The sequence below is a fragment of the Phoenix dactylifera genome, chromosome 8, assembly GCF_051530095.1.
Source record: "Phoenix dactylifera cultivar Ajwa chromosome 8, Ajwa_hap1_PhDact_Kaust_v1.1, whole genome shotgun sequence".
Classification (NCBI taxonomy): domain Eukaryota; kingdom Viridiplantae; phylum Streptophyta; class Magnoliopsida; order Arecales; family Arecaceae; genus Phoenix; species Phoenix dactylifera.
In genome coordinates, this window is record NC_143197.1 from 33,333,242 (window position 1) to 33,358,483 (window position 25,242).

General features: G+C 39.9%; 2 protein-coding genes across 2 annotated transcripts; one reads left to right on the forward strand and one right to left on the reverse strand.

Annotated features, from left to right (window-relative positions):
* Positions 1 to 2,828: 2,828 nt before the first annotated feature.
* On the reverse strand, positions 2,829 to 8,377 carry LOC103704051 (26S proteasome non-ATPase regulatory subunit 7 homolog A). The gene is made up of 10 exons (XM_008787186.6): positions 8,046 to 8,377; positions 6,248 to 6,340; positions 6,080 to 6,161; positions 5,310 to 5,406; positions 5,132 to 5,207; positions 4,838 to 4,896; positions 4,606 to 4,728; positions 3,842 to 3,899; positions 3,421 to 3,506; positions 2,829 to 3,122 (listed from the first exon to the last, which is right to left on the reverse strand). Exons 1-10 carry the CDS (start codon positions 8,230 to 8,232, stop codon positions 3,051 to 3,053), a joined length of 933 nt encoding a protein of 310 aa, XP_008785408.1. The 5' UTR covers positions 8,233 to 8,377; the 3' UTR covers positions 2,829 to 3,050.
* A 2,898-nt stretch (positions 8,378 to 11,275) lies between these two features.
* On the forward strand, positions 11,276 to 23,570 carry CTF18 (P-loop containing nucleoside triphosphate hydrolases superfamily protein). Its single transcript, XM_039125118.2, has 24 exons — positions 11,276 to 11,530; positions 11,608 to 11,985; positions 12,206 to 12,267; positions 13,110 to 13,247; positions 13,359 to 13,634; positions 14,023 to 14,109; positions 15,525 to 15,626; positions 15,697 to 15,762; positions 16,292 to 16,402; positions 16,483 to 16,544; positions 16,707 to 16,751; positions 16,904 to 16,977; positions 18,475 to 18,542; positions 18,634 to 18,702; positions 18,811 to 18,908; positions 19,010 to 19,091; positions 19,191 to 19,269; positions 19,664 to 19,751; positions 19,823 to 19,976; positions 21,067 to 21,258; positions 21,446 to 21,505; positions 22,014 to 22,324; positions 22,577 to 22,682; positions 23,325 to 23,570. The coding sequence occupies exons 1-24, from the start codon at positions 11,383 to 11,385 to the stop codon at positions 23,376 to 23,378; spliced, it is 2,910 nt and encodes a 969-aa protein (XP_038981046.2). The 5' UTR covers positions 11,276 to 11,382; the 3' UTR covers positions 23,379 to 23,570.
* Positions 23,571 to 25,242: the final 1,672 nt, after the last annotated feature.

Sequence of the window (25,242 nt, forward strand, 5' to 3'; positions counted from 1 at the left end):
TCTCTGATCTAAAGGAGTTCCATCTGCTCTGCTCAACTTCAAGCAGCTCTCTCTCTCTCTCTCCTTTTATTGTAGCTACTACTGCAGCCAAAGAAAGAAGGGTAGGGTTATTACATAGCGAATTGGTAAATGTTTTTGTAGAACCTTTCATTTCGTTGCGTGAAACTTTTCCTGTTATATTGCAGCATACATAGTTTGTTTAAACCTTAAAGCGAGCTCGAATGAGTGCCATACCATGGTCAAACACGAAGACCAACACAAAATGAGCGATGTCAGTAAACTTTGACGGGACCGACCAACAGTCCTGCAACAAATAGTTCGGAAGCAGAAGTGCTTCAAGAATCTAGGGACACACAGATGGGACCCAAAGCGCTCGACTCCTTGGCTCCGTCCATTTCACCTCTCCTCTGTAGAGAAATGGATTCCACCTAAGAGGCCCTAAAGTTACAACGGAGGAGGTACACCAACACATCAAAAGTACCGCTGCTGTGAGCTTTTGATCTAGTGTCTTCACCCTTGTGTTCTCCCCGTCGTCATGAGTCCCTTTCGTTCTTTCAAACCTTACGGTTTTCTTCATCACTTGCTCTCATGCGGGAGATTCTTCGGCCACCCCACACCGCAATACTCCAAGAATATGTTGGACGAGTCAAAAATGTTCCACCCGTTCTTATTCTTTCCATTAAAGCTGACTCCATTAGTCCCCCTCATTTCGAAAGAAAGAAAACACCTGCATGTCAAGTCCACAACCACAGCGCATCTCATCTCCATAAGCATCACTATCCTACCACCAGGCACCAGCCACGCTCAGAAGAATCAACAAGGCCACCTTTTCTCTCTCTTCCCCCTACTTTATCTTTTGTCCTCCTCCCCTTTATTTTCTTGGCACTTCTCCCGTCTCCTCTATAAATCCTCCCACTAAATTCCTTCCCATGTGAATTAAACCATCTTGTCATTTGCGTCCTAAGATGCTGAGAACAGGTAGCAACCATGCCGGCTTCAGCCCTGATATTTATGACAGGGCTACAGCCTCTCTCACATCAGAAACTCATCCAAGAGCTTCCGGAAAACAGAGAAAACAGGCACCCAGAGGCTTCACTTCCCAGCTACTCGAGAATGCACGTTTCTCAGCGGCAAGATTCTTCCGGCATGTTGGAGCCAACATGGCGAAGGCCCTTCATTTTATCTCTAGAAAGGAACCTTCAACTAAAGCTTCTCTGAATGCGATTCCGCAGGGTTTTGCTCCTCCAAGAGATTCTCACCATAGCGAGGCCATTGAAGACTGCATTAAATTCATCAACTCCACATCAAGGAGGTCTTGCTAAATTTTGCACTGAAGCATGTCTACGCTGCTGCTTAACCAGTACTTTCGTCAATGCATTCATATAGAAAATTACAGTCTGCTTGCCTTCTTATATATCTTACACTATGTTTCCTCTGGAACTGGTTTACATCAGAAGTACTTTTCTTGTTTTGTATCTTTTTGAGTATAGGGAGGGAAAGAGAACCACCTGTATTTCGTCAAGTAGAAACTACCATTTTTTTTTTTTTTTGGAACTCCTAATCTTGCTGATTTTGCTCCTGTCTTTTGAGTTAAAACTCCGAATATAGCAGGACAGCTTAGGCACAGAGCTGCTTGCCGCTAAGCTGAACACGATTCTTGTCCCACTCGAAAACAGAGCACTGATTATTTGAGGATGAGATAGTCCATGGAACATCCACATGGATGTGTCTCATGAAGTATTTATCCTGCAACCATGCGGTTATAGCCAGCTGATTCGCGTTCCACGCATAAATAATTTCAGGATCCGTTCAGGAAGAGTAGGGTTCTGGATATTTCTAAAGAAATATTCTAAAAATTTTACAAATAATTGGGAAAAAAAGCAAAAAAGATTCCATAAGTATATATATTCTTCACTCTAGTTCATTTTTTGATTTTTGAAAATTGAAGCGGAATAAAAGTAGTGCCCAATTACATTACACGGGCTTCATTCTTATATAATGAAGCCGAAGATACTAGTTAGAGGAATACCTCCCTCTTCACATTCTCATAAAAAAATTCACCATGTCATAAAGCTTCAGTTGAAACTTGAAATCCTGTGATTTCGCTCGACCCCAAAGAGACAGAGCGAGCAGCGGCCCCATCGACGACAATTTGTACTTCAAAATGCACATACCACAGCAGTCGGAACAGAACAACGATATCATCTGGATCTTTGGGGTCTATTTATTGTTTCTGGCCGCTCCTTGCCGGTTTCTCTGCATTATTGCTGGGGCGAAACCGACCGGCATCCGAGGTTGGAACTTCGCAAAAACAAGAGGTAGTCTACAGAAACTCACATCATTAATGTCACAGATCACATAGATGCTGCATCACTCCATGCAGCCACCTGGCAATCATATGATATCTTGATATGCCGTTCCCAATAGATATAACACACCACAGGGGGAAGCCTGTGGGCCATCTTGTGCAGCTCCTGGAAGCTGGACTCCGGTATTTCCTGAGATTGGCATGTGGCCATTTTTTTCTCTTGTTTATGTTTAAACAAAAAAAAAATGGTGCTCCCAAGAAGCTTCGTAGACCGTGTATTGTAGCTTACCATCAGGACCGTACATCCTTACAAAGTTTAGGCCTTTTAGATCACGGACATGCTGCAAACTGTAACTCTTGATGCAGCCCACCTACAAATCATCTGATTGGAAGTTTGAACCGGTGGTCGCAAAAATATACTATGGACTTCCCCAGTCAAAAATAGCATTTCAGGTAAGCTTGGGGCAATCGCAATAGGAACTCTATAACACAACATGTATTATGGTGGCAGACAGATAGCTTTAGAGGATCAAAGTTAAAATTTGTAAAATGATCAAGCACTAAAATATAAAACTTTATCCAAAAAAAATCTCTTAGTCTAATACTAAAACAAATGAAACCAATAAAGACGTTAGACATTACACCATCTCTGTGCAACAACAGTACACAAAATATAAAGCTACGAGCTTGTCCGTAAAACACCGTCTCAACCCATCCACAGCACGACACCAGTAGATGATTTCTAGCTTCCTGCTGCACTCGGTACAACAGTGGGCTTGGAGTCTTCGGCTTTCTCATGTTCCTTGTTCAGCATCTGGTATTAAACATATTGCCACCCTTAGATATTTATTGCACGAGTAGTAACTAAAAAAAATCCTAGGTTCCATCCAAGATAACAATGTTATCTATCATATTGTCAGATTAAATCTGAGAAAAAGGATGGTGGATATGCGCACGCACAATAGAGAGAGAGAGAGAGAGAGAGAGAGAGAGAGAGAGGTCACAAATGTAACATTAAACAGCATTTATCATATTAACCAAGTCAAAGGTCATTATCAACCGAAAACTGCACTACGTGCTCCAAAGAATAAAAAAGGGGGAGAACGAATTACTTTGTTGTTTATCAAGTTGTGAAGTGCGATGACACTCCGGATGAGGGAAGAAAGGTATATAACCAGCATCATATCATTTGTTTTTACTGCAAAAAGATAAGAATAGAACCAATCAAAAATTCGCATGAGAGGGATGCAATCAAGATTTGCAATCTTGAGAGGGATGCAATCAAGATTTGCAATCTTGGTACCAGATTGCAAATCTTGAAGGTTGAGACAAATAAGTGGTTAACTTTGTCCCACCTACTCCAAGAACCAAAAAGTACATGCCGGTGCACCCCGTACCAGAACAGAGCATCGGTACCTACTGGTATGGTAAGGTTGCATGCTAGGCAGCATGGTCCGGTACAAGAAATCATGTACATAGTAACTATTTGAGACAAAGTTAACCACTTATTTGTCCATAGAAAAGTAGAATTACCTGCAAATGCCTTGATTAATTCATTAACATTAAGGTTTGGAAGTAGATTGAATACATCCTGCAAGTAGAAATACTTTTGTAAGAGCCAAAAAGATGTAAACAAGAAAGCAGAACAGTTTCATTTTAATCTTCTTCTTTTTTTGGAGGGAGGAGGGAGGGATTGATCTATGGCTAAGCATTATAAGCTGCAAAGTGCTTGAATTTGCAGACATTAGTCGTAGGGTAGATTCTCAGCTTGACTGCATAAAGGAATGAACACAAAAGTAAAAAGGAGAAACAAAGAATATGCACGACATCTAAACAGGTAGTCTTTTCTTACGTTTGGTTATGTACTCATATCTGTATAAACAATAAATCGAAGATGACAGGTCCATACTATAGCCATCATACGTATGCTTCAAACAGACTTCTTATAAACAATTATCAAAAGAAGATAACAAATACTTCACAAAAATTTAAACAGTAAATATTCTCATAGAAAACTGACAATACAAATATTACTGAACATATCAAGGCACTAGTTGAACTGTAAGTGATTGCACAACATGCCTGGGTTATGCCGGAGCTTCCATATGTTACAAACAGTGATAATGGAAGACGCATGTGAAGAGATAATCCTTTTCCATATCAAAAAATAATCACCTACTTTGTATGTGGTAAATGTATGCAATAACACAAAAGGACAATTATACGTGTGAATGTATGCACTATGATGAATGGAACTCAACAGGTGGATGATAGAGAGAAGCCAAAAAAAGGCATACCTGCAAATGGTACAAAATTTCATGATTTAGTGGAAGTTTTCCATCAATTACAAGATCTAGATAACCACGAATCTCGCGGAGTCTTGCATCCAGCCCCTTCAAAGCTGCAAGTTTGCCAGTAACCTGTATCAGATATAATAGCATTAGAAGGTTAGACTAACTGTATAAGATGCATTTCAAAACCTTTAAACTGAAACCGCTAGAACAAAGGCATTTCTATAAAGAAAATTACCTCTGTTGCAAGAGTGCTGATGGTTGTATCCTTCACATCCCTCAATAAGTGTTCAACTCCTATAAATACATTCAGTTATAAAACAAGTGTCATATGTCAATCATCATATGCATCCAAGGTGAAGTCAGGGCTACACAGAGAAGATAAAATTTAGCATAAAAGGTTTCTTTCCAAGAACAAATAGAAAGGCAGGCATTCAGATTTTCTTCAGAAGCTGTACAGAGAAGATAATATTTGAAACATTTGGAAGGTGGTTGCAATGGTTCCTGTTCAAAAAACATAGCATAGGCATACCAATTTCCTCAACTTCATGAGCAGCAATTTCTGAAGGCACATGCACAAACACCTTCTGACTTTTCTGAGTGGCATTCTGCAAACAATTTAAAAATTATAACAAGGTACCTACACCACCAATATGCAGCATACAGTGAAGCCTGCGTCCTGAAAAATTCCAACACACTGGTTTGCTTACCTCTTTCACCTCTTCAACAGCATAGTATGCTTTGGTAGGTATTCCCAGCTCTTTAGGTTGGACATCAATAATCACCAATACAGGATTGGGAACATAACTGGAAAACCAGAAGCATAAGTTGAAACTCAACCACACAGGTCAGTTATACATTAGGATCTAAACACAACCTTGAAACCATCCATCTGGGGTTGACTAAAAGAAAAACATGCGAAGATGGTAGAGAAAATTGTGCGAGGTTCAGTATCTTAATAAATGTTGTAAAGATAATGGATGAGAATAAGGGAATAAAGATAATGGTTGGTATGCAACTAAATATCTACATACTGATCTTTACAAAGATTTTCTGAATGCAATGATCATATCAGGAATATGATAAACCATGACTCAGCCCATTGCAGGGGAAGAACTGCACCTGATATCAGTTATGGGGTGTCAATCTTAACAGGAAAGACAAAAAGCATGACAGCATTAAAATCTAAAGGAGAAAACTGAATTAGCTCAGATTTTACATAATATTTTGAAGGCTAGACTCAGGTGACAAACTAGAAAATTTACTATTGTCATCCTCCAACTAAACTATTAGTTGAGACTGGAAATTAGTAATTATATATTGTTTTAATTATGAATGGAGGAACACCATTTCATTTCTGTGCAGAAAGGGAAAAAAAACATCAGGATATCTGACAAGGAATCTAGAAAGTCTGACAGTTAAAAATTATACAAGTCTAAAAAAATAAAAATCAAAAGATAAAAAGGTTCTATAATCTTACTCGTTGAACAACGCATGAATATCCAAATCATTTTCCCGTAGTTTTGGGCCTGTGCTGTACCAACCAACAACATGTTCCCTTGCTGAAAGAAACGTAAGTCTAGATTTAAGCGTAAAGTAAAGAAATTTTACAAGGATCAATTACAGAATGTGGAATATAGGGGGGCACCATTAATCCTTTTGAACATTGCAAACATTGATTCATGGTAGTTATGGTCAAGAAACCAGATGCTTGGGTCTTTGTCATCTTCTTCAAAAGGCACTGCAAAATCAGCATTGAGGCATAAGCGAAATGCGCAGCTTAAAGCCTTTAACAGGATGGCCATTGACTTCTTTTTTTCAAAGAAAAAGGTTTGACAGTAAATGTGCATGGAACCTTTTTCCTGACAAATAACAAATACAAATTAACAATTCAGTGAAGAATTCAGAATACAAACTTTTACCCATCCTATAAGAACTTTAGTATAAACAATTGCTTGAAAGTCTAGATATTTAGCAGTTAAATAATACCATAACTTCTTGAGCAAAATAGATGAACATTAGAAGAAAAGAGGGGCATGGTAAAACATCTGATCCAATAAGAAAGTGAAAAATATAGACAAGAGAATAATTACAAAAACTGGCAAACTGGATGGAGCGTCAGCAAAGTAATGCATATAGCACACAAGCCCTATATCAAAATTGATGGTCAACTTATGCTATAATCGCAGTTTCTTAAACACATTAATGGCTATGCTGTAGTTAATTGCTTTAAGTAATACCACCTTAAATTTCAAAAAGTTCAGTTCGGTCTGCTTAACCATTCAAGCACCTTTATATCATTTTGCAGTCACTTGACCAGCTTAAATAATAAATGATCATCACTTGACTCAAAGACTGCATTTGCACTGTTGAATATGTTTGACTATCATTCTAATGACTAAAATATCCAATATAATTGCACGATCTAACAATTATATTCCAAATAAATAAATAAAAAAAATCCAACATTGTTTTTTCGCGAGTTACACATTAGCCAAGATTGTGTTGCACATATGCATGCCTATGTATGCTATACAAAATAAATGCAAACCTGTCTCCTCGCTTACACAGAAAACCCACCTCGATAATCCCTATAAGCAACACATTCTAGTAAAATCATTAGTTAAGGAAGACCATCCTCCCTCCAAATGTCTGAATGGATTTTATTCAATTGAAAGTGTGTGAACCAACAAGATAAAGTACGTGACGTCCATGTAGTGAAATTCAAACATGTTTAAATCTCTCTTTCCATATCATACATTATATGAGGCATAGATACTCTCTGCCATCCATCCTCCCCTCCCACATTATTCTATTCCATCTAAGGGGTGATTAAATATCCGAAATCGTAAGCCACAAAACAACAAACAGCTCATATTCGAAATCCACAAACTCCTCGCAATGCAGATGTGGAAAATTTTCATCATCTTTTCACACAAATTACACCCATAATCAAGCTTTCATCCCATATAGTGCAAGAATCAGTCGCTCATGAGCCAGTGAAGGCCAGATATCCAAGACTATTAAACATCACGAACAAAATTTCCAATGATTGACCCTGAGTAGAAGTTAATCTGGTAAAGTCCTAAGATCTCCAGGAAACATCATTAAATAACTTACAAAAAATGTCTAAAACGTCAGAACCAATTGTTAGAGCAGAAGAATAACCTAAACTTGATTGAGATTCTGCAAATCTTGCACGGACAGTCAGGACGATCCACTTCAGCCAATTGATAAAACGACCACAAAAGAAACCCTAAATCAAAGCCCTAACCCTAAAACCCATATTTTCTTTGAAATCAGGAGAGGAAAATTTAATTTAAATCGAATCTTTTATGCTTGAACCCTAAACCTAGTCTTCTTAGATGGAATTGGGAAAGAGGCGGTGGGTAAATTATTACAAAAAATAATCATGGTTAGTAAGAAGAAATATATGAGAACAATACCAGCGTAGCTGTTGGTGACGTCGACGGTGCCACGGAAAGAGGAGCCGAGAAGGACGCCGATGACGCGCTTGCGGGTGTCGCGAGCCACCCGGTTGTAGTTGTCGACGATGCTCAGCAGGACGAGCGGGTGCACGATCACCTTCTCGATCGCCCGCCCCGATATCTGCTGCGCCTTCACCACGTCCATCCCTTGCCCCCCTTTTTCTTCTTTTCTCTGGTTGCGTTGCTAGCCTTCGTTCTCCTCGCCAATCCGGATCCCTTTCTTCCGCTCCAACCCCACGGATCGCATAAATTCTCCGTCGACGCTGGGCCTGCGGACGTCGCTTGATACTATCTGTATCTGCCAATGGACCGGCCTGGTCAGAGCGGCCGGATGACCGAATTGGGCCTCGCCTCGCGGGGATTTACACTGCCAACCATGCTAACTAACTTGTCTGGGTGGGATCAACCAGGTTCGCGGGCCCGAGATACAACGTGGGCTCAGGGTTGGTCCATCTTTGCTCTCCCTCTTGCTCCTGCGCTCATACGCATACCAGAAGAAAAAGCACCACATACTGCAAGAAAACGAACTTAAGTCCGCGAGCACGCATCTATGGCGTACAAGCTCCCGACTTCAATAAAGGGCCCTATTCATGCGATTGATGAATCTAATAACACAACTTACCATATTTATTGAAGGGGAGAGAGAGAAAGAGTGTGATCGACTGATTCCATGTTATAGTAGATTCCTCGCTAACAATCAAGTAAAAGGTCGCAAAAAATGGGTTATGTGGCGCATTCTGTTCCCTGGACGTATTACGTTGGAGCACCTTCTACTCGTGAGCACAATGTAACGGACAGCAGTGGAGCCAAGAAAACCACTTCTGCAAAGCAGTCGCAGCCATATCCAACCGATTTTTGTCCACCGACCAAGCACAGGAGATGCTTGACGTTTCAATGTACACGAACCCATTTGCCAGCAGCCATCTGGCTAGCACAGACAACAAAATTTACAGAAGTTGAGACGTATCTTCTCCAGATCTCCGATCGATGGTCGCTAAAAAGCGATCGACTCGTCATCTCTCTCTTGTTCCGAGTAATGTTTATAAAATCAGACTGGATAGCGAGCTGGCAAGCTGTTCGGTTCCCGGGTCAATCGGTCGGACCCTGACCTTGCTCTAATTCCTTCCTCGTTCACTCCATTCCACCGTTCCTGCCTTCTTGGAGCAATTCATTGTAGAAGAACATGCCGAGGCTCTGCCCATCTTTGTGGAAGAAGGAGATGAAGCAGAGATGGGGATTGGGTATCTAAGTGAGGGAGGGGAAAAGGGTTGAACCTAGCTTATTGGAATAGACTCCCAAAGCTTGGAGAAACGGTGGATGGCGGCATGAATGGAGGAGGGGCTATCCTAGTGGAGGACGTGGACATGGAGCGCGCAGGCAGCGAAGAACATCTGGAGCTTGTGGGCAGTGGCAAGGTTGGAGGCGAGGGCGATAAAGTTTAGTCTGGAGGCCGACACATGAGCGGACAGCGGCGCGGGTGATCTTACGGGTGAAGAAGCTCTCCCCGCATGCTCGAAGACGACGAAGAAGATGCTGTTGCAGGCGAAGAGGTCGTAAGCCTCACGGTAGTTGATGGTGTATTAGTGGGCGGCGACAAAGGGGGGAGCCAGGGTGGAAAGCGGAGGTCGACTCGGCCTAGGGTGAGGACGACATTGGTGGTGTGATCCGGGATCTTAAAGTAGATGGCAACGTGGGCTGGGCGGTGAGGTTGTAGACTTCGTCGGGGAGGAGCACGTTGACCTAGCGGCAGAGCCGCAGAGGGAGGAGGCAATGGGGCAATCGCCTTCGATGGCGAGGACGGAGGCAAGCTAGGAGTGGAAGTTGCAGGACCGGAGTAGGTCAGCAGCATTTGAAGGGGAGAGAAATAAGGATTAGGGGCCCCAGTTAGCATTTACGTTAGCACTAGGCAAATCGGGAAAAAAAGCAACATAAGAACCGGAGCAGACTGGCCGGTCCGAATAGTTTGTCCGATTGTTTCCGATTTTGACTGAATTTTGACCATATTTAGAGTAAACCTTTGAATGGGACTAGGCGAATGATTTCCGATTCAACCGGGCCATCCGATTGGTCCAGTTCAATTTTAAACATAATGGTTTCTAAGGTGAGTAGAATTAAATGGGACGAGTTGGAAAGGTCTAAGCTGAAAAAACCTTTTTTTTTTCATACAAATCAAATAAATACAAAAATATAAAAGTAAGAGTGTAGTGTACTGTGCCTAGTAGCAGTCTGGTTTCTGGTCTTCCTCAAGAAACTATTGAAACAGGGCTGCTACTGCGATACTATAGCGCACTTTTTTGCTACCCCGGAACAAGGGACTGAAAGCCCAACCAACTCCTCTTTGATGACTAGCTTATCACACTACACTGGTACAAGATCAGCGGTTGATCGGCACTGGAAAGCATTCGACTCCGTCTAGGAGGGATCCCATTTAAAAAGGGAGGATCCTTGTGTAAGGGCAGGGGAAGGCACGGGTACCAGAGAGTGGTGCTTTCATGGAGTAGGAAACACATAATACTAAATAAAATAAAAGTCAGAGATATAAAATATAACAAACAACAATCAATTAAAAAATAAATAATAAAACATATATCTTGTAGCCTTTCACATTATTAATTTTTTTCCTAATCAATCACAATACATTCTTCTCCATTATCATTGAGGCTTATATAATCTGGTCGGATTTGAGGTAAGTATTGCCATTATCTTTGCCCAAAATTCACTGTAGGTTTTTAAATGATGATCTGCTCCTGCCCCCAACTCCAAATAGCTTTGGTATGACTGAGTCCTTAATGAACGACCAGACGATCCGATAGAACGTCCACGGGACCGCAGGAGAAGAAAAGAAGGACAATTACGTAATTTTAAAAATTTATTTTATTTTTAATTAATATAAATATGATTTTTTAAATTATATTAGGGCATTTATATAATAACAGTGTTTAATTAATGTATAGATACAAATATAAATTTTAAAAGAGTAATATTTAAAAGGGTATCCACGTAAAAAATTCTATCTAATAATTAGGCTAAATCGCCACCCTTAGTTTTACTCCGCGGGCTTTCATAGGGCCCAATATTGGGAGGCCTCTCTCACTAACCCAGCCGGCCATGAACAGGAACTGGACCAGCCCAACAACTTCTCTCAAATACCTACTTTACCCTTTCATTTCTTTTCCCGCCAATATATCCGACCCATTTTCGCGGGGCCGCGCCGCCTCGTCTGTCCGTCGGTCCTCGCTCCTCATTTGGCAGGGTTCGTTAGGGCATCGGAGCACTGCCGGGAACGGACCTGGAGATGGACATCCCAGCTCCCGAGGAGCTCGAATGGCTCGAGACCAACGCTTTCCTCTCCGAAGAAGAAGAAGATTACATGGTGGTGGAAGAAGACGCGGGAAGAGATCAAGAAGAAGATCTCATAGAGGTCTCTCGACGGAAAGCCCCAGGCACGTCCATCGACCTCACAATTCGAATTGGCATTCATCTTGTACTGTTAACCCCTTCCTTCACGTGCTCTCTGCAGATCCAGCCACAACAATCGAGATCCACACCAGCAAGAAGCGGCCTCGAACGGACAAGAAAGCGGAGGCGGAGGTTTTGGAAGGGGTACTTGCGGACAACGAGAGAGGAATCAGGAGAAGAGCATCGGGAGATGATAGCGATGAGGAGTGGCTTCGGTACTCGCCACCGAAGGATGTGGCGGCGGCTGATGCGGCACCTGAGAGGGATGTTGCAGTGCTGGATGTTGCCGAGGAGAAGTTTATTTCCCGATTTGTTTCGGAGATCGAGGGGGAGTGCATTCCAGTGACGGGGCCCTGTGGAGACAGGGTTTATGCTAAGATGAATTCGGGGGAGATGGGTGGAACCCAGAGGAAGCTAATACGGGAAAAGCCTGCTAATGGTCGGTCGGAAATTCTGTTTTCTTCTTATTTGCTGTTATTCTATTTGCGGTCATAGCTGCATCCATTCCTTATAGATCATGCCGCCGCCGCCCCCCTCCTTTTTTTTTAATCATTCCTTCACCTTAACTGCATTTGCCCTTTCTGATGACTAGTTCGATGACATTTTCTTAAGCTGATCTATATGTGGTTATTTCATCAAATTTATTGCGTTTTGTGCAGGCCTTCTTTCAGAACCTATCAGTCTCTTAAGCAGAAGAGCGGAGCAAGAGGCCTTAGCGAAGGTATGACTCTTTACTTGGACTTCGTATGGAAGTCACTTTTTCTTCAATATCATTAATTGTCAGCAAGATAGTGGTTATAAATCGGAAAAAACAATATAGGTTTCAAAGTTGAAAAATACAAATAATAATAATATAAAAAATTAATGGCATCACCAATCCTGTTTCTAATCCACCTCATCATGAAGATCTCATATCCTGTTTCTTTAACCTATGTGTTAAGAAGACCAAAATGTTTTGCATTAGCATAGAGCACGAGCTGATGTGGTAGCATCACTGAGCTCATTTTTATGTATTTAGATCTAAACGAGAACACCATGAAATGCAGACTTGCTTATATACACATTAATGAGTTAGCATTGTTGGAAGAATTTAGTTCACCTGAAACTTAATTTGTCTCTGAACAGTACTCTTAACTCATAGCTTAATATTTGAATTCTTAGTTGCAAGAATATGAATTGGTTGCTTTAACAATATTAAATAGTTGTCTTGTTGGATTCTGTGTGAAGAAGTTGGATATTATCTAGTCACTAGTTTAGATCTTCTGTATTTTTCAATGCTCTGCTTTACTGGAAGATTCCAAACAATATCATATTGATTGTTATGTTGCTATCCTTGATTTTGCTTCATGCCTTCATGTTAATATTTTCAGTTATAGAGACTAGTGCATATAGAAAAACTGGTTCAGGAATGGCTTAACTACTAATAAGTGGTTCAAGAATGGCTTAACTACTAATAAGTTTGTTTTTAAGATTAGTTTCTTGATTCTCTTCGTTTCTTTTATCACATTATTAGCTAGTATATTATGATTTGCCGCCTAAGACATTGTTGTTTTGGTTCTGAAGGCTTTGCAAACAAGTTTTGATTCACCAGTTCATCAAATCCATTCTACAAGTCAGACAGTCAATGAACAACTTTGGGTAGAGAAATATGCTCCAAAGTCCTTCCCAGAACTTCTTAGTGATGAACAGATAAATAGGGAGGTATGAGTGATCTTTGCGCTAAAGCATAATTAATCTACAGAATGCATACAAGGTACTTCACAATTGTAACTGATCTTTGATTGGAACTTCGTATGCTACTGTTTTGCACAGGTACTTTTATGGTTGAAGCAATGGGATTCCTCTGTATTTGGATCCCAAATTAGGGCTACCTCTGATGATGTTTTATCTGCTTTACGACAACATTCTTCAGTTCAACATCAGAAATTTTCCAATATTAAAAGCTTCTTTGGCAAAAAAAGGGGAGCTCCTTTCAGCAATCAAAATTTCAAATCTTCAGATGTTTTTGATAGAGAAAATAACAATTTGAAAGGTGCATCAAAATTTTCGAGCAGAAAGCCCCCATTCAACCATCCACCAGAACAAAAGGTTGGTGCGGCATACATAATCATGACCTAGGATTTCAAACTTAATTCTATGCTTTGCTGTTGGACATTAATGCTTTAGTTGATATCTCATTTTTTCCCAGAGGGGTAAGCCTATTGTGGTAGAGTTTTCCAAACTAGGCTTAAATTGCCTATTGAACAAGTAATTCCTAAAAGAAACAAAAAGCAAACAAAATAATCCAAGACTCCAGATTTGTTTTATAAAGTTTGATCTGATATTTCTTTTTCCCATAGTAGTGTGTAATACCTATTATTTCTAGTTTCTACATGCCATGTAAAAAAAATGATCTACTCAAATCCATGCAAAAATGCGTGGAGGATTTTCTATTAGTTGCAAAGTCATTATTGAACATAGATTTTAAGTTCTGCAGGTGCTTCTACTATGTGGCCCCCCAGGGCTTGGAAAGACTACACTTGCACATGTAGCTGCTAAGCATTGTGGATACCGTGTTGTTGAGGTTTGGGCTTTGATCATCTCTTTATTGTTTTATACCACAGAGTATTTCAAACATTGATTGTTAACATATGATAGAGTGGTTCCTTCCACTCTAAAGGCAAAGAATAAATTTAAAACATATTCATCATGTGGCTTGATAGTAAGTAGAGATCAAAGTAATAAGACTTAGAATATGTGAGTCAATCACAAGATGTTCTTTATGGAGAAATGATTTCATAACTATTGCATCTATTTGCTAAAGGAAAAAACCAAGGAAAAAAGATGAACATGATAGGAAACTCTTTGGACTAAAGTCCACGGTACCGGAACCTGCACTTGTGCTGGTAGGCCGACAGTACGGTGTGGTATAGTTCTGTGCCGTACCATTCCAACATGAACCGACAAAAGGAAACCGACAAGGCAGAAGGAGAGAGGAAAAGAGAGAGTGGGAGGGAGAGGAAAGGGAAGAAGGGAGGGAGAGGCCGAAGAGGGCGGCAGAGAGAGAGTGGTAGAGGAAGGGGGAGAGAGAGAAGGAAAGATAGAAAGAGAAAGAGGGGGGGAGGGAGGGAGAGGGGGAGATGGCAATGGAGATCGAGAGCTGTAGAGGAAGGGCTGGAGAGAGGGCTCCCGAAAACCTTCTCTCCGACCCTCCCCAAAGCCCTCTCTCTGGCCCTCCCTCCACCTCTCTCGCTCTCCACCGCTGTCTCCCTCCCTTCCTCCTCTTGTTATGGCACCGCGAAGGAGAGAGGGCTTCGAAAGCCCTTGCTCCGATCCTCCCTCCACCTCTCTCACTCTCAGCTGCTGTCTCCAACTCTCTTCCTCCCTCTCCTTCTCCCTCCCTCCCTCTTTCTTGCTTTTCCTCTCTTTCCTCCTCCCTCTTCTTCACCCTTGCCGGTTTCTCGATGTGAAGCCTGGAACTGTCTTGGTACAGCTCAGTATACTCCAAACCGGGCGGTTTAAGATGGTACCACTGACCTTACTTTGGACTTTGGTGATTGATAGGGTTTCTTAATGTGAGTAATATATGAGAGAAAAAACAAGTCAATCTTGACAAGGGGAAGATCATCAAAGGCAAGGTTATCTTGTATTGCACAACTATGATTGAAAAGGATCTGCGAGTTGAAGCAATGAGATTTTGTTCCCTAATATAATGAGATTAGTGGACCATGCTAGTGTTTATGTGTATACTTGTTGGGTCACTGGCTTTTACTTGCTGTCTATGCATGTGAGAACCATGCACTATTGCATGCGATAATACATGAGTGTTAACTACTGTGAGAGGCAAGTTGATGCAATATTACAAGCTAAGGTGCATAATAGTTTCAGGACTTACAAATAACGTGCATACAGCAGCAAATATTGGTTACAATTGATTGTGGTCTGAACTTAATATCAGATTTCTTACACGGTGTGACTCACGAGAAATGTCTCGTGCAGATAAATGCAAGTGACGATCGTTCAACTTCAACGATTGAATCTAAAATTCTTGATGTGGTGCAGATGAACTCCATTATGCCTGACTCCAAGCCAAAGTGTTTGGTGAGTTTACTTTGCAAAGCTTTGCATATTTTTCATCATAATATTATTAACTAGTTCTTCTACTTTGCAGGTAATTGATGAAATTGATGGAGCACTTGGTGAAGGAAAGGGTGCAGTGGAGGTGATTCTAAAAATGGTATATATTCTTTTCTTTTGTTGGTAATTCTTTTATTATTTGTGCAGTATTATGTAGCAATTAATATTTGTCTAGATTGCTCCGTATTCTTAAATTTTTAAATATGGCATAAAGAAAATAAATACTTTCTCTACATTGTTTCGTACATGTAATTCTTTGGTCTTCCTAATAAATAGTGGGTAGAGTAGCTGTGATTTTACTGTAGTAATTCTATGCCAGAATACCGGGTGAGAAAGAGTGTCCAAACACATTCATTGAGCATTGTACAGGTAAAATGAGTCCAAACAAGGAATGGCAGTAGACTCAGAAACAAGAAAAACTGGGTAGCTTATAAGCCATTCAAACATCAACTAAAAATAAAGCAATGAAGAACCTGACAAGATGTATGAACTATTGCATAGTGTCGTGCGATCATTGTATCATCCATGCAGTTAACTGGAATACCATTTTTCCAATAAAAAGTCCATGTTATGGCACTATCTTGCTGCTGCGTGTCTCTTCAAATAGTAAACTTGTCTTGTTCTTGTAGTTGGCTGCTGAAAAGAAATCCAGTGCTGAAAAAGGAAATGCTACTCAGGAAGCTCAACCAGGAAAGGCTTCTTCAAAAAAAGGACGCAAAGCAGTAGCATTGTCTAGGCCTGTAAGAATGGCGATAGAGTGGATGTTTCGATTTTGTTTTGTTTACCATCCCAATATATCAACGCCCTAAATTTCGTGCAGGTAATTTGCATATGCAATGACCTCTATGCTCCAGCTTTGAGGCCGTTGAGACAAGTGGCCAAGTGAGTCCTTGTATTTATATAAGTATTGATGCTAAATTTATGATTTGGTTCTTATTTTTGGTTGATCCAATTCCTTTAATAATTTTGTAAAACACCAATATTTCCATTTAGCTGCCACTGAAAAATCTATATCACCTGACAAGTATTTTATTTACTTTACAGGGTGCACACATTTGTTCAGCCAACAGTTAACCGTGTTGTGAACAGGTTGTCAGATTTGGAAAATCTTCTATCAATATCATGATTTTGATGATATTTATATTCTTTCGTATCCCTCTAGCGTATTAGTTGACGGTGTCTCTTCCATTTTTCTTGTCTTTACTAGCATTCTCATCATCTATGAACATTGTTTATGGTAGGCTTAAATATATCTGCAAAAAAGAAGGATTCAGGACAAGTACAATAGCTCTTTCTGCACTGGCTGAATATACTGGTAAGTTTTTTTTTTTTTGTTAAATTCCAACAATTGTGTTTCTCTTCTATGATCTACTTTTCTGGTTTTTCAACTAAAGTAGACTCATCAGCAACTTATCTAAAGGGTGTAATTGATGGATAGTTGTGATCTCAGCTGGCCCCTAATTATTATGCATGCATGAGATATAATGCATGCATGCGGCATGCATATGGGCATGAATTCATAATAGGTTATCATTTTTGGTTGACCTACTTTGTTTCTCTTTAAAACACTCTCTAGAGAGTGCTAAGGGGACATATTTATCAAAGAAGTGTCTTTATAGAGCTAAGCTACAGCCTTGTGCAAAATCTCCGAACATGAAGAAGATGGTTTGTATGAGAAAACTAGTATCTTACACTTGCAATTCGTGCAACTTATTCAAGAGGAAGGAGTCTTCAATTGATGAGCATGCCCATTAGACAATAACATGTTCAACTTTAGCTACTCTTTTGGCCATCACATTCATAATTCTGGCCAATTCTTGATTCTGCAGGTCTTTCCTTGTGAGCTTGAGGGTTGTAAGTTTTCTTTAATGGGTGCCAAAAATGCATATTAATACCCTTATTGAAGTCATCTCTCTCTCCAACTCCCCCTCCTTCCCTCTCTGCCATCACACGTCCACACTTCCCTCACCCGGGTTCAAATTGAATAGCAAATAGAGGCTTTAGTTGCTTACTATGTACAAAGCCATATTTCCTAGCAAATAATTTAGCCATTTGATAGTAGGGCTGCAACTCGGGCAGGTTGGGTAGGGTTGAGGGCAAACCCTAACCCAAACCAACCTCCAAATCTCTTGACCCTAACCCTATGCAACCTGGTATGGTGTTGGAATTTCTCTAACCCTACCCAACCCAATCCCATCTTAATCTTATTCTGGTTGGGTTTAGGCTAGCCGAGTTGGGGTAGGTTAGCTATGTTGAGTTTGGTTGTGCAATTATAATTGGATTAGGCGAGTTAAATTGGAATTTTAAGATAGGGGAAATGTTTTGAACATTTTTCTTGGGTTAAAATTTGTTGAGTTAAAAACTCAATCATTCATAAATTTTAGTAGTAAAATAACACATAATTTAAGAAGATTAAAGATATAGTTATATTAATATATAAATAATATATATGAAACATAAATTTGAATATTTATTTATTTATAAATTGGGCTGGGTTAGTCAAGTTGGGTTGGATCAGATTCGGGTTGAGTTAGGGTTGGGTTGAAGGTCAACCCTACTTGAGGTTAGTTTGGATTCTTTGAGCCCATCCCCGATCCAGATCTATAAAACTTCAGTCCAACCATATTCAATGCGGAGGTTGGGCGGGTGGGTTCCGGTTGAACCTAAGTTGGACTCCTATTGGATAGGCCTAGCAAGTTGCTTCAAGGCTGTTAAGCATTTATTTGGTTATGAACTTTTGACTATAGTAAATGTTTGTTTCCTATTTTCCCTAAGAAATGTACTTTAGATTAAATGCATATATCTTTTGCAGAATGTGACATCCGTTCATGCTTAAACACACTTCAATTTCTGAATAAGAAGAAAGAAGCCCTCAACTTTGTGAGTTAACAGCAAGGATCTTTTTTTTTCTTTAAGATATCTCTGGGATCCATAGATGGTTGATTTTAATGAGCTTTATATTATAACATAGTTGGAGGTTGGTTCCCAAGTAATAGGTCAGAAGGACATGTCAAGAAGCGTTTTTGATGTGTGGAAGGAGGTATGCACATGTCAATAACCAGTGATGTTTATCTAAGTTGTTTATTATGTACCATAATCATATATGTTTGATCTTTGTTCTTTTTTAAGATAATTTCCTTGAATATAGATTTTGCAGAAGAGAAAATTGAAGCATGAAAGGAAGTCCACGAGTGGCTGTAGTGGACATGGGGATTTTGACTATCTGTACTCTCTCATATCTAACCGGTAGGATACTGGTTATTCTACTAAAATGTGTACTTTCTTCTCATAGTCTAATGTATATAGTTGCTTTTCTTAATTTTTCACTATCCAAGCTGACTCAACAGTGGTGAATACGAACTGACTATGGATGGTATTTATGAAAACTTTTTGCATCTCTCTTATCATGATCCACTGATGCAAAAGACCGTAAGTTTCTCTGTCCTCGTCATTTCTGTGTGATCTTAGACTTTGCATTCGCATGGTTAATACTTTACTCAGCAATTTACCATCACTTGCAACTTGAAGGTTCAATGTCTTGACGTACTTGGTGTTTCTGATTCATTCCTTCAGTATGTCATGCGGACACAGAAGATGTCACTCCATGGTAAGATCACAATCTGATATATACATATACATTTATATATACATACATGCATGCATGCATTTCCACCAACTTTTGTACAAGAAGCGAAACAAGTTGTATGTGTGTATGTATGCACATATGTACATGCATGCATGCATGTATGTATGTATATACACACATATATGTGTGTATATACATATATATGTCGTGTTGTATATTTCCACCAACTTGGGTCATGTGTGTGTGTATACACGCATATATGCATATGTATGTATGTATGTATGTATATATGCACATACATATGTGTGTGTACACATGCGCGCGCGAACGACACAACAGACGTCTCTCCATGGCAAGATCACGGTATTTATATATATAGTCATTTGATTGACATGCTTTTAACTATATCCTCCAGTCCATCAACCTCCTGTTGCAATTACTATGAGCCGCCTGATAGCTCAAGTCGAGAAACCAAAAATTGAATGGCCAAAGACCTTTCAGAGGTACTTTATCTAAACTAATCTTGTAATTTTTGGTCATATTTTATTAAATTAATTGATAAAAAATACTGCAGATATCGAGCGATGCTTATGGAAAAAAAAGACTTACTGAAGACTTGGCAAAACAAAATTGTGCCATCTATTTCAAGGCATCTATCAATCAAGTCTTTCGTACAAGACGTTGTTTCTCCATTCTTACATATTTTAGCGCCACCAACTTTGAGGCCGGTAATTTTCGGATTCACATTTTAACATTTATTTCCACCTCGGTTGACATTGGGATGTTTCATTTATTGATAGGCAGTATTTAAGGTGCTGCCGAGACATAATGAAAAGGAAAGATAAATGTGGTACAAGTTTAGACAGCTTTTATTAGCCTATTAACTTTGTTACAGTTGTTTGGCTTGAATTCTTTTCCTTCCACTATTCAAAGAGCTCCTGTTTTTGAAGTCTTAATATATTTTAAATACATGCAGTATCACCCATTTGCTTCTTTATTTTATAGGTGTTGTACTATATGCAAGAGATTCAGTCTACTAGGAGAGCTCTTCTTTGTTAATATAGTGTTCTGGTTGAACTTGTATTGGTATAATAGTTATGATTTGGTAATGAGAACTATCAACTAACTCTGAATCATTCAAGCTTGTTTAAGTCCGCGTCTTATAACAACCTCAACTAACAAGTGCTCATAATAAGGGAGAACCTAGTAACCAGTTACTAAAATCAGATAATTGTTGGTGGGAACTAGATGAAAATTGTTGGGCCTAAGGTTTCCATAATCAAGCACTTTCAGTTGGTTAGGTGAAATCAAGCTGTTGAGTTCAACAACTATATCAAAATCCTAGTATGATGTCATAAAAAAAGCAGTCTATCCAACATACTCATGTATCTTAGATGCACACAGTTTTAAACACAGCATCAAAATTTCAACCAATGCAAGTCTCCTGTTAGAACTGGTGTTTTAAGCAAGCTTGCTGTTGGTTTTTTCTTAGCATCTCATCACTTTTACGTGCATACATGTCAAGTTCTGTATATTTTTGTAATAAGAAAATGAAGAAAGTTGCAAAAGTTGACACATATTTGCACCAAGAGAAAGAATGTAGGAGCTTTATACAATGTGTATAAGTTTACTTGTTTACATTGTTTGCTTTGTGAATATAATTTTGGTTTTTAAATGATAAGGTCCTTATTCTGGTATGCATATTTTCACTTTCAGACATTGAGTCAGATTAATCCGGGTCTTAGGAACTTGGAATGTTCGAAATATTTTCTTTTGTTTCATTCAAATTCATGAAAAATTTCACTTATCTTTTTTCAGGTGGCATTGCATTTACTGTCAGAAAAAGAAAAGGATGATCTGGCCCACCTAGTAGATACTATGGTTTCATATTCTATAACATATAAAAACTCAAAATCTGAGCCTTCACAAAAGGTTCATAAATATGGAGCAGTTCCTGATGCTTCAGTGCTTTGTTTCGATCCCCCCGTTGATGACTTTGTGAAATTTAAGGTTTTCTCTTTCTCCATTCATTAATGTGTATTACATAACTTCTTTTTTCAGGAATAGGGTGGTTAGTCACCACTACTCAAGTTTGAACCTAGGACCTATCAATTGGAGGTACCAACCAGCTGATCTAACAGCTGTTGGCATCATATAACTAAAAGTTGGTTTTTCGATTGTCTTCTGGTAATAACAGGATTATCAATGGGAGCATTGTGGACTCTCTGCAGCTATGAAGCAGGTCTTGGTTCATGAGGTAAGCTGAAGCAACTTACTAATACAAGAACATAATCTTTTCTTTGTCCTACTCTGAGCAAGTTTTTTCCCGTATGGTGATGAATGCTGATATAACAAGCCAAAGGATAGACATAGCTTGGATGTCAAAACAAGAAACTTGTGTCAGTTTCTGTCTTGGAGACGGACCGATCTTAAAATATAATTTAACCCAGACCTAGTAGTCATCGTTCGTTAGGATTTTTGTGACCTAGTTTTGTTTTCCCCCTTTAGCCTGGAAAGTGATCATTGCTGATTAATGTTGATCAACATACTGATAGGTGATCTCATACCTGCAGAGATGATGTATCTGCTTTGTGATATATATTCCTGTCCTGAACAATTTTCCTTGATTGGCTGCCTTATTGTGCTACTACATATTTAATAAGATATAAAGTGCTGGTGAACTTATTTGAAGTAAATCACCACCTAGAGAGGTTTATGACCGGAACTTTCACTTTGCACCTGATAGATGCAGAATGACTTTGCAGGTTGAGAAGCAGAGAATTCTGCGAGACAGCACCGGAAGGTCCATGAATCTACCTGATGGAAGCAGCAGTGTGAAGCAAGTATCAGCTACCATAAATGCTGAAGTGATTCCAATGATGAATCTGAGTGGATCTTCATCTGTTGATGGCAGCAACAAGTTAAATGCAGCTTTGATTCAGAGGCAAGAGTTATCCAGGGATGCTTCAAAGACAAGTTCAGAAGTCAACAAAAAACTGCCAGCTTCTGGTGTGAATTTAAGAACTCCAGGAAATTCAAAGAAATCTTCTAGTCACTCTTCTAGTTTTTTTGATAGGTAATATTCTAGTTCAGGAACTTTTATCCAATATCAGTAGTATTTATTCCCCTCTAATGAAAATTGCATCAGTAAGAACTAAATGCATTTTATATTCAATGAGTAGCATGTTCATATTTTTTGTCCTAACAGGACAATGTCTATCTGACAATGTTATACAAGTCCCATTTAATCGTATTGACTTCTTTAGGATTTATGTAACACTAGATTGAGCGCATTTCATTTCTGGTAATTCGGACTCCAATGATACAGGTTTAGAAAAGGAAGCAACACAGATTCCAAGGTTTCTGGAGATGCTTCGCAAAAGGCAGCAACTACTGAAAGAGATGCACGCCCGCTTCTTTTCAAGTACAATGAGGTACGTACACCATGATGGTGCAATTTATTTATAGGCTGGAATCACATTTTTTGGTAATCGCAGTGTGGTAAATGAAGCAAAAGAAAGAAAAAAAAAGGCGACTAAAGCTCTTATTGCATTGTGTGTTTGCAAAGCTTGACTGCATTGATGTTATCTTTCAAAGGATGTTAATCACAAACCAAATTTAATGGGTTCTTGAATCTACCTCCTAAATACCTTCAGCCAAGATCGATTAGCTGTGCACTCGCCTTTAATGGTTGATGCCTTTGAATGGTTTGACCATGAAGTGGGGCGTGAAAAAGTTTCCATGTCCAATTTCAAGAAAATTTTTAGTCCCTTGTTTGGTAATATCAGTAAAGTATTGCCAGGGAGGGGTGCGGAATGTAGCATGACCTTTGAACTCTAAGACAATTTCAAGGCCCCTTTGCAGCAATATATAATTAATGTATTACCAGAGCAGGGTGTGGAATGCAGTACGACTTTTGCGCTTGTGTGGGCGCGCGTGGATATTGCAGGCAACTCTTTGAACTTTTACATCAACTACTACTGACCGAAGAGCAACTATTACTAACCTTCTTGATGAAAGCTAATCTGAATTGATGGTTTTTGTAACTTTTCTTCTATAAATGTGCAATGTTGCAGGGTTTCACAAATGCAGTGAAAAGACCCGTGAGAATCCGTGACCTGCTGATCTAGTGATGTTTTGCCTTCAGGTGGTCTGGTTCATGTAAAAATGTAAGCTTTTACTTATCTTTTTATAAGTGTAATTTCCTTTCTGTTAATTAAATTCTTGATGCACAAATGGCACTAATTACGGGGCATGATGTTTCGTGCTCTCAGTTGATTCCATTGATATAATTTTAGTTCATTTAAGGAGTTTTCTCGGTACAAGTGCGGTTTAAGGAGTTCCAATGAGTGAAGCATGTTTGGTGCTCGTGTAAACACGTACCACTACAACTGAACCTTGAATCTGACTTTTTTGCTTCAAGGATTGCAATATTTTTTTTTGAGCAACTATAAGGGTAATAATAGTTAATAACTATTTTTGGACGAGTATGGTCAATAACAACTTAAAGCTTCAAAATTCCCCTAGCCAGAGAAACAAAAGAAACGAAGTTACAAATAATGTTTAGACGTGTGGGTTCCAGCGTTGATGGATCTTGCTGAACCACCATTTGATTGCACTATGGCTTACCCTTCGAACTTTTGCCATTTAACTAAAAAGGCACCGAATTTTGAAGAACTATGTATGTAGTTTATTGGTCGTTAAAAGTGCTGGCTTTGAGAAGGAGTACATAGCGTAAACTTAAAACTAACTGACCGTGACCTTTATCCGTAGAATTGCATGCCAGACCGAGAAAGAAAATTTCCAAATTTTCCAGAACCAAATTGATTCAGAGATTCATATTATGTTATAATATTCAAAAAAAATACAGAACAAGACGTGGAGAACACACTCGAACATCAGCCAGAATATCTGTCTGTCTATCAGATGGGAGAAGAGAGTAGAGACGGATGTAATCATGGGAGCAGGGAAGGGGGCGTCTCGCGTTTTCTTCAACGTAGCAATTATTTAGTTCTTGGCAAAGAGGCCTCCAAAGCCGCTGCCGGATTTCTTCTTGTTGTTGGGAATGGAGACGGTGCCGGTGGACTTGCCGCCACCGCCGTTCTTCCCCTCGACCTTCTGGAGGATAGGATCAGTCTCCAGGAGCTGGTCCTCCTTCTGCAGCCCACCAAGGATCCAGTCCATCAGCCCCTTCTCCTCCCCGCTTCCACCCGCGCTCTTCGCCGCCGTCGCCGCGAACACCCTCCCGCTCGCCGCTGCCGCTCCGAAACCCACGATGCCGAACGAAGCCATCTCTCCCTCTCCTTTCTCGATCCTTGCTCTCACTCTTTTTGGTTTTTTGGTCTTGGATATATAGCGTAGGGCCTCCACGCTCGCTAGTAATAAAAGCTGAACCGTTGGATGGAGGGATGCGTTGGTGTGCTGATCATCATCTGACGGCCCACAATCCACCACTGCTTGGCCAGCAGGATGGGTAGCCTTGGGGCCACGAGTCAGCCACAAGCGTCTTATCCGAACGGCAAGTTGGCTGAGAGGAAATCACGACGCAACTTTTTTTTTTTTCTTCTTGTTTTTTTCGTGCCATTTAATTGTGATTTTTCTCCTTCATGAAAAAAAAAATGTTTATATTTCCGGTCGTGGGTGAACCGGCCTCATCTATTGGTGATCCCAGACCTAGGCCAGGAATTTGACACGTTGCGGCACATTAACCGTCCATCTAGCTTGTGGAGCGCGGACGGTCAATCACGCGCTCCGAGTCTCGTGCTTTCGGGTTGCTGTCGGATAGCTAGCGGCTTTTAGAGGTCATGCCGTGGCGGTTCCACCGATCTTGTTAATAAGTGCATCGGTCCTACGTGGAGAGATACACCTAGCATGGATGATGTTACATGCATCATATTTATATTTCGTGGAACTCGATGTACAGTTAAAAGCATGTCAACAGCGAAGCAAGCTTTTACGCAGATATAGCATAGCCAACTTTTGTAAAAGATGACG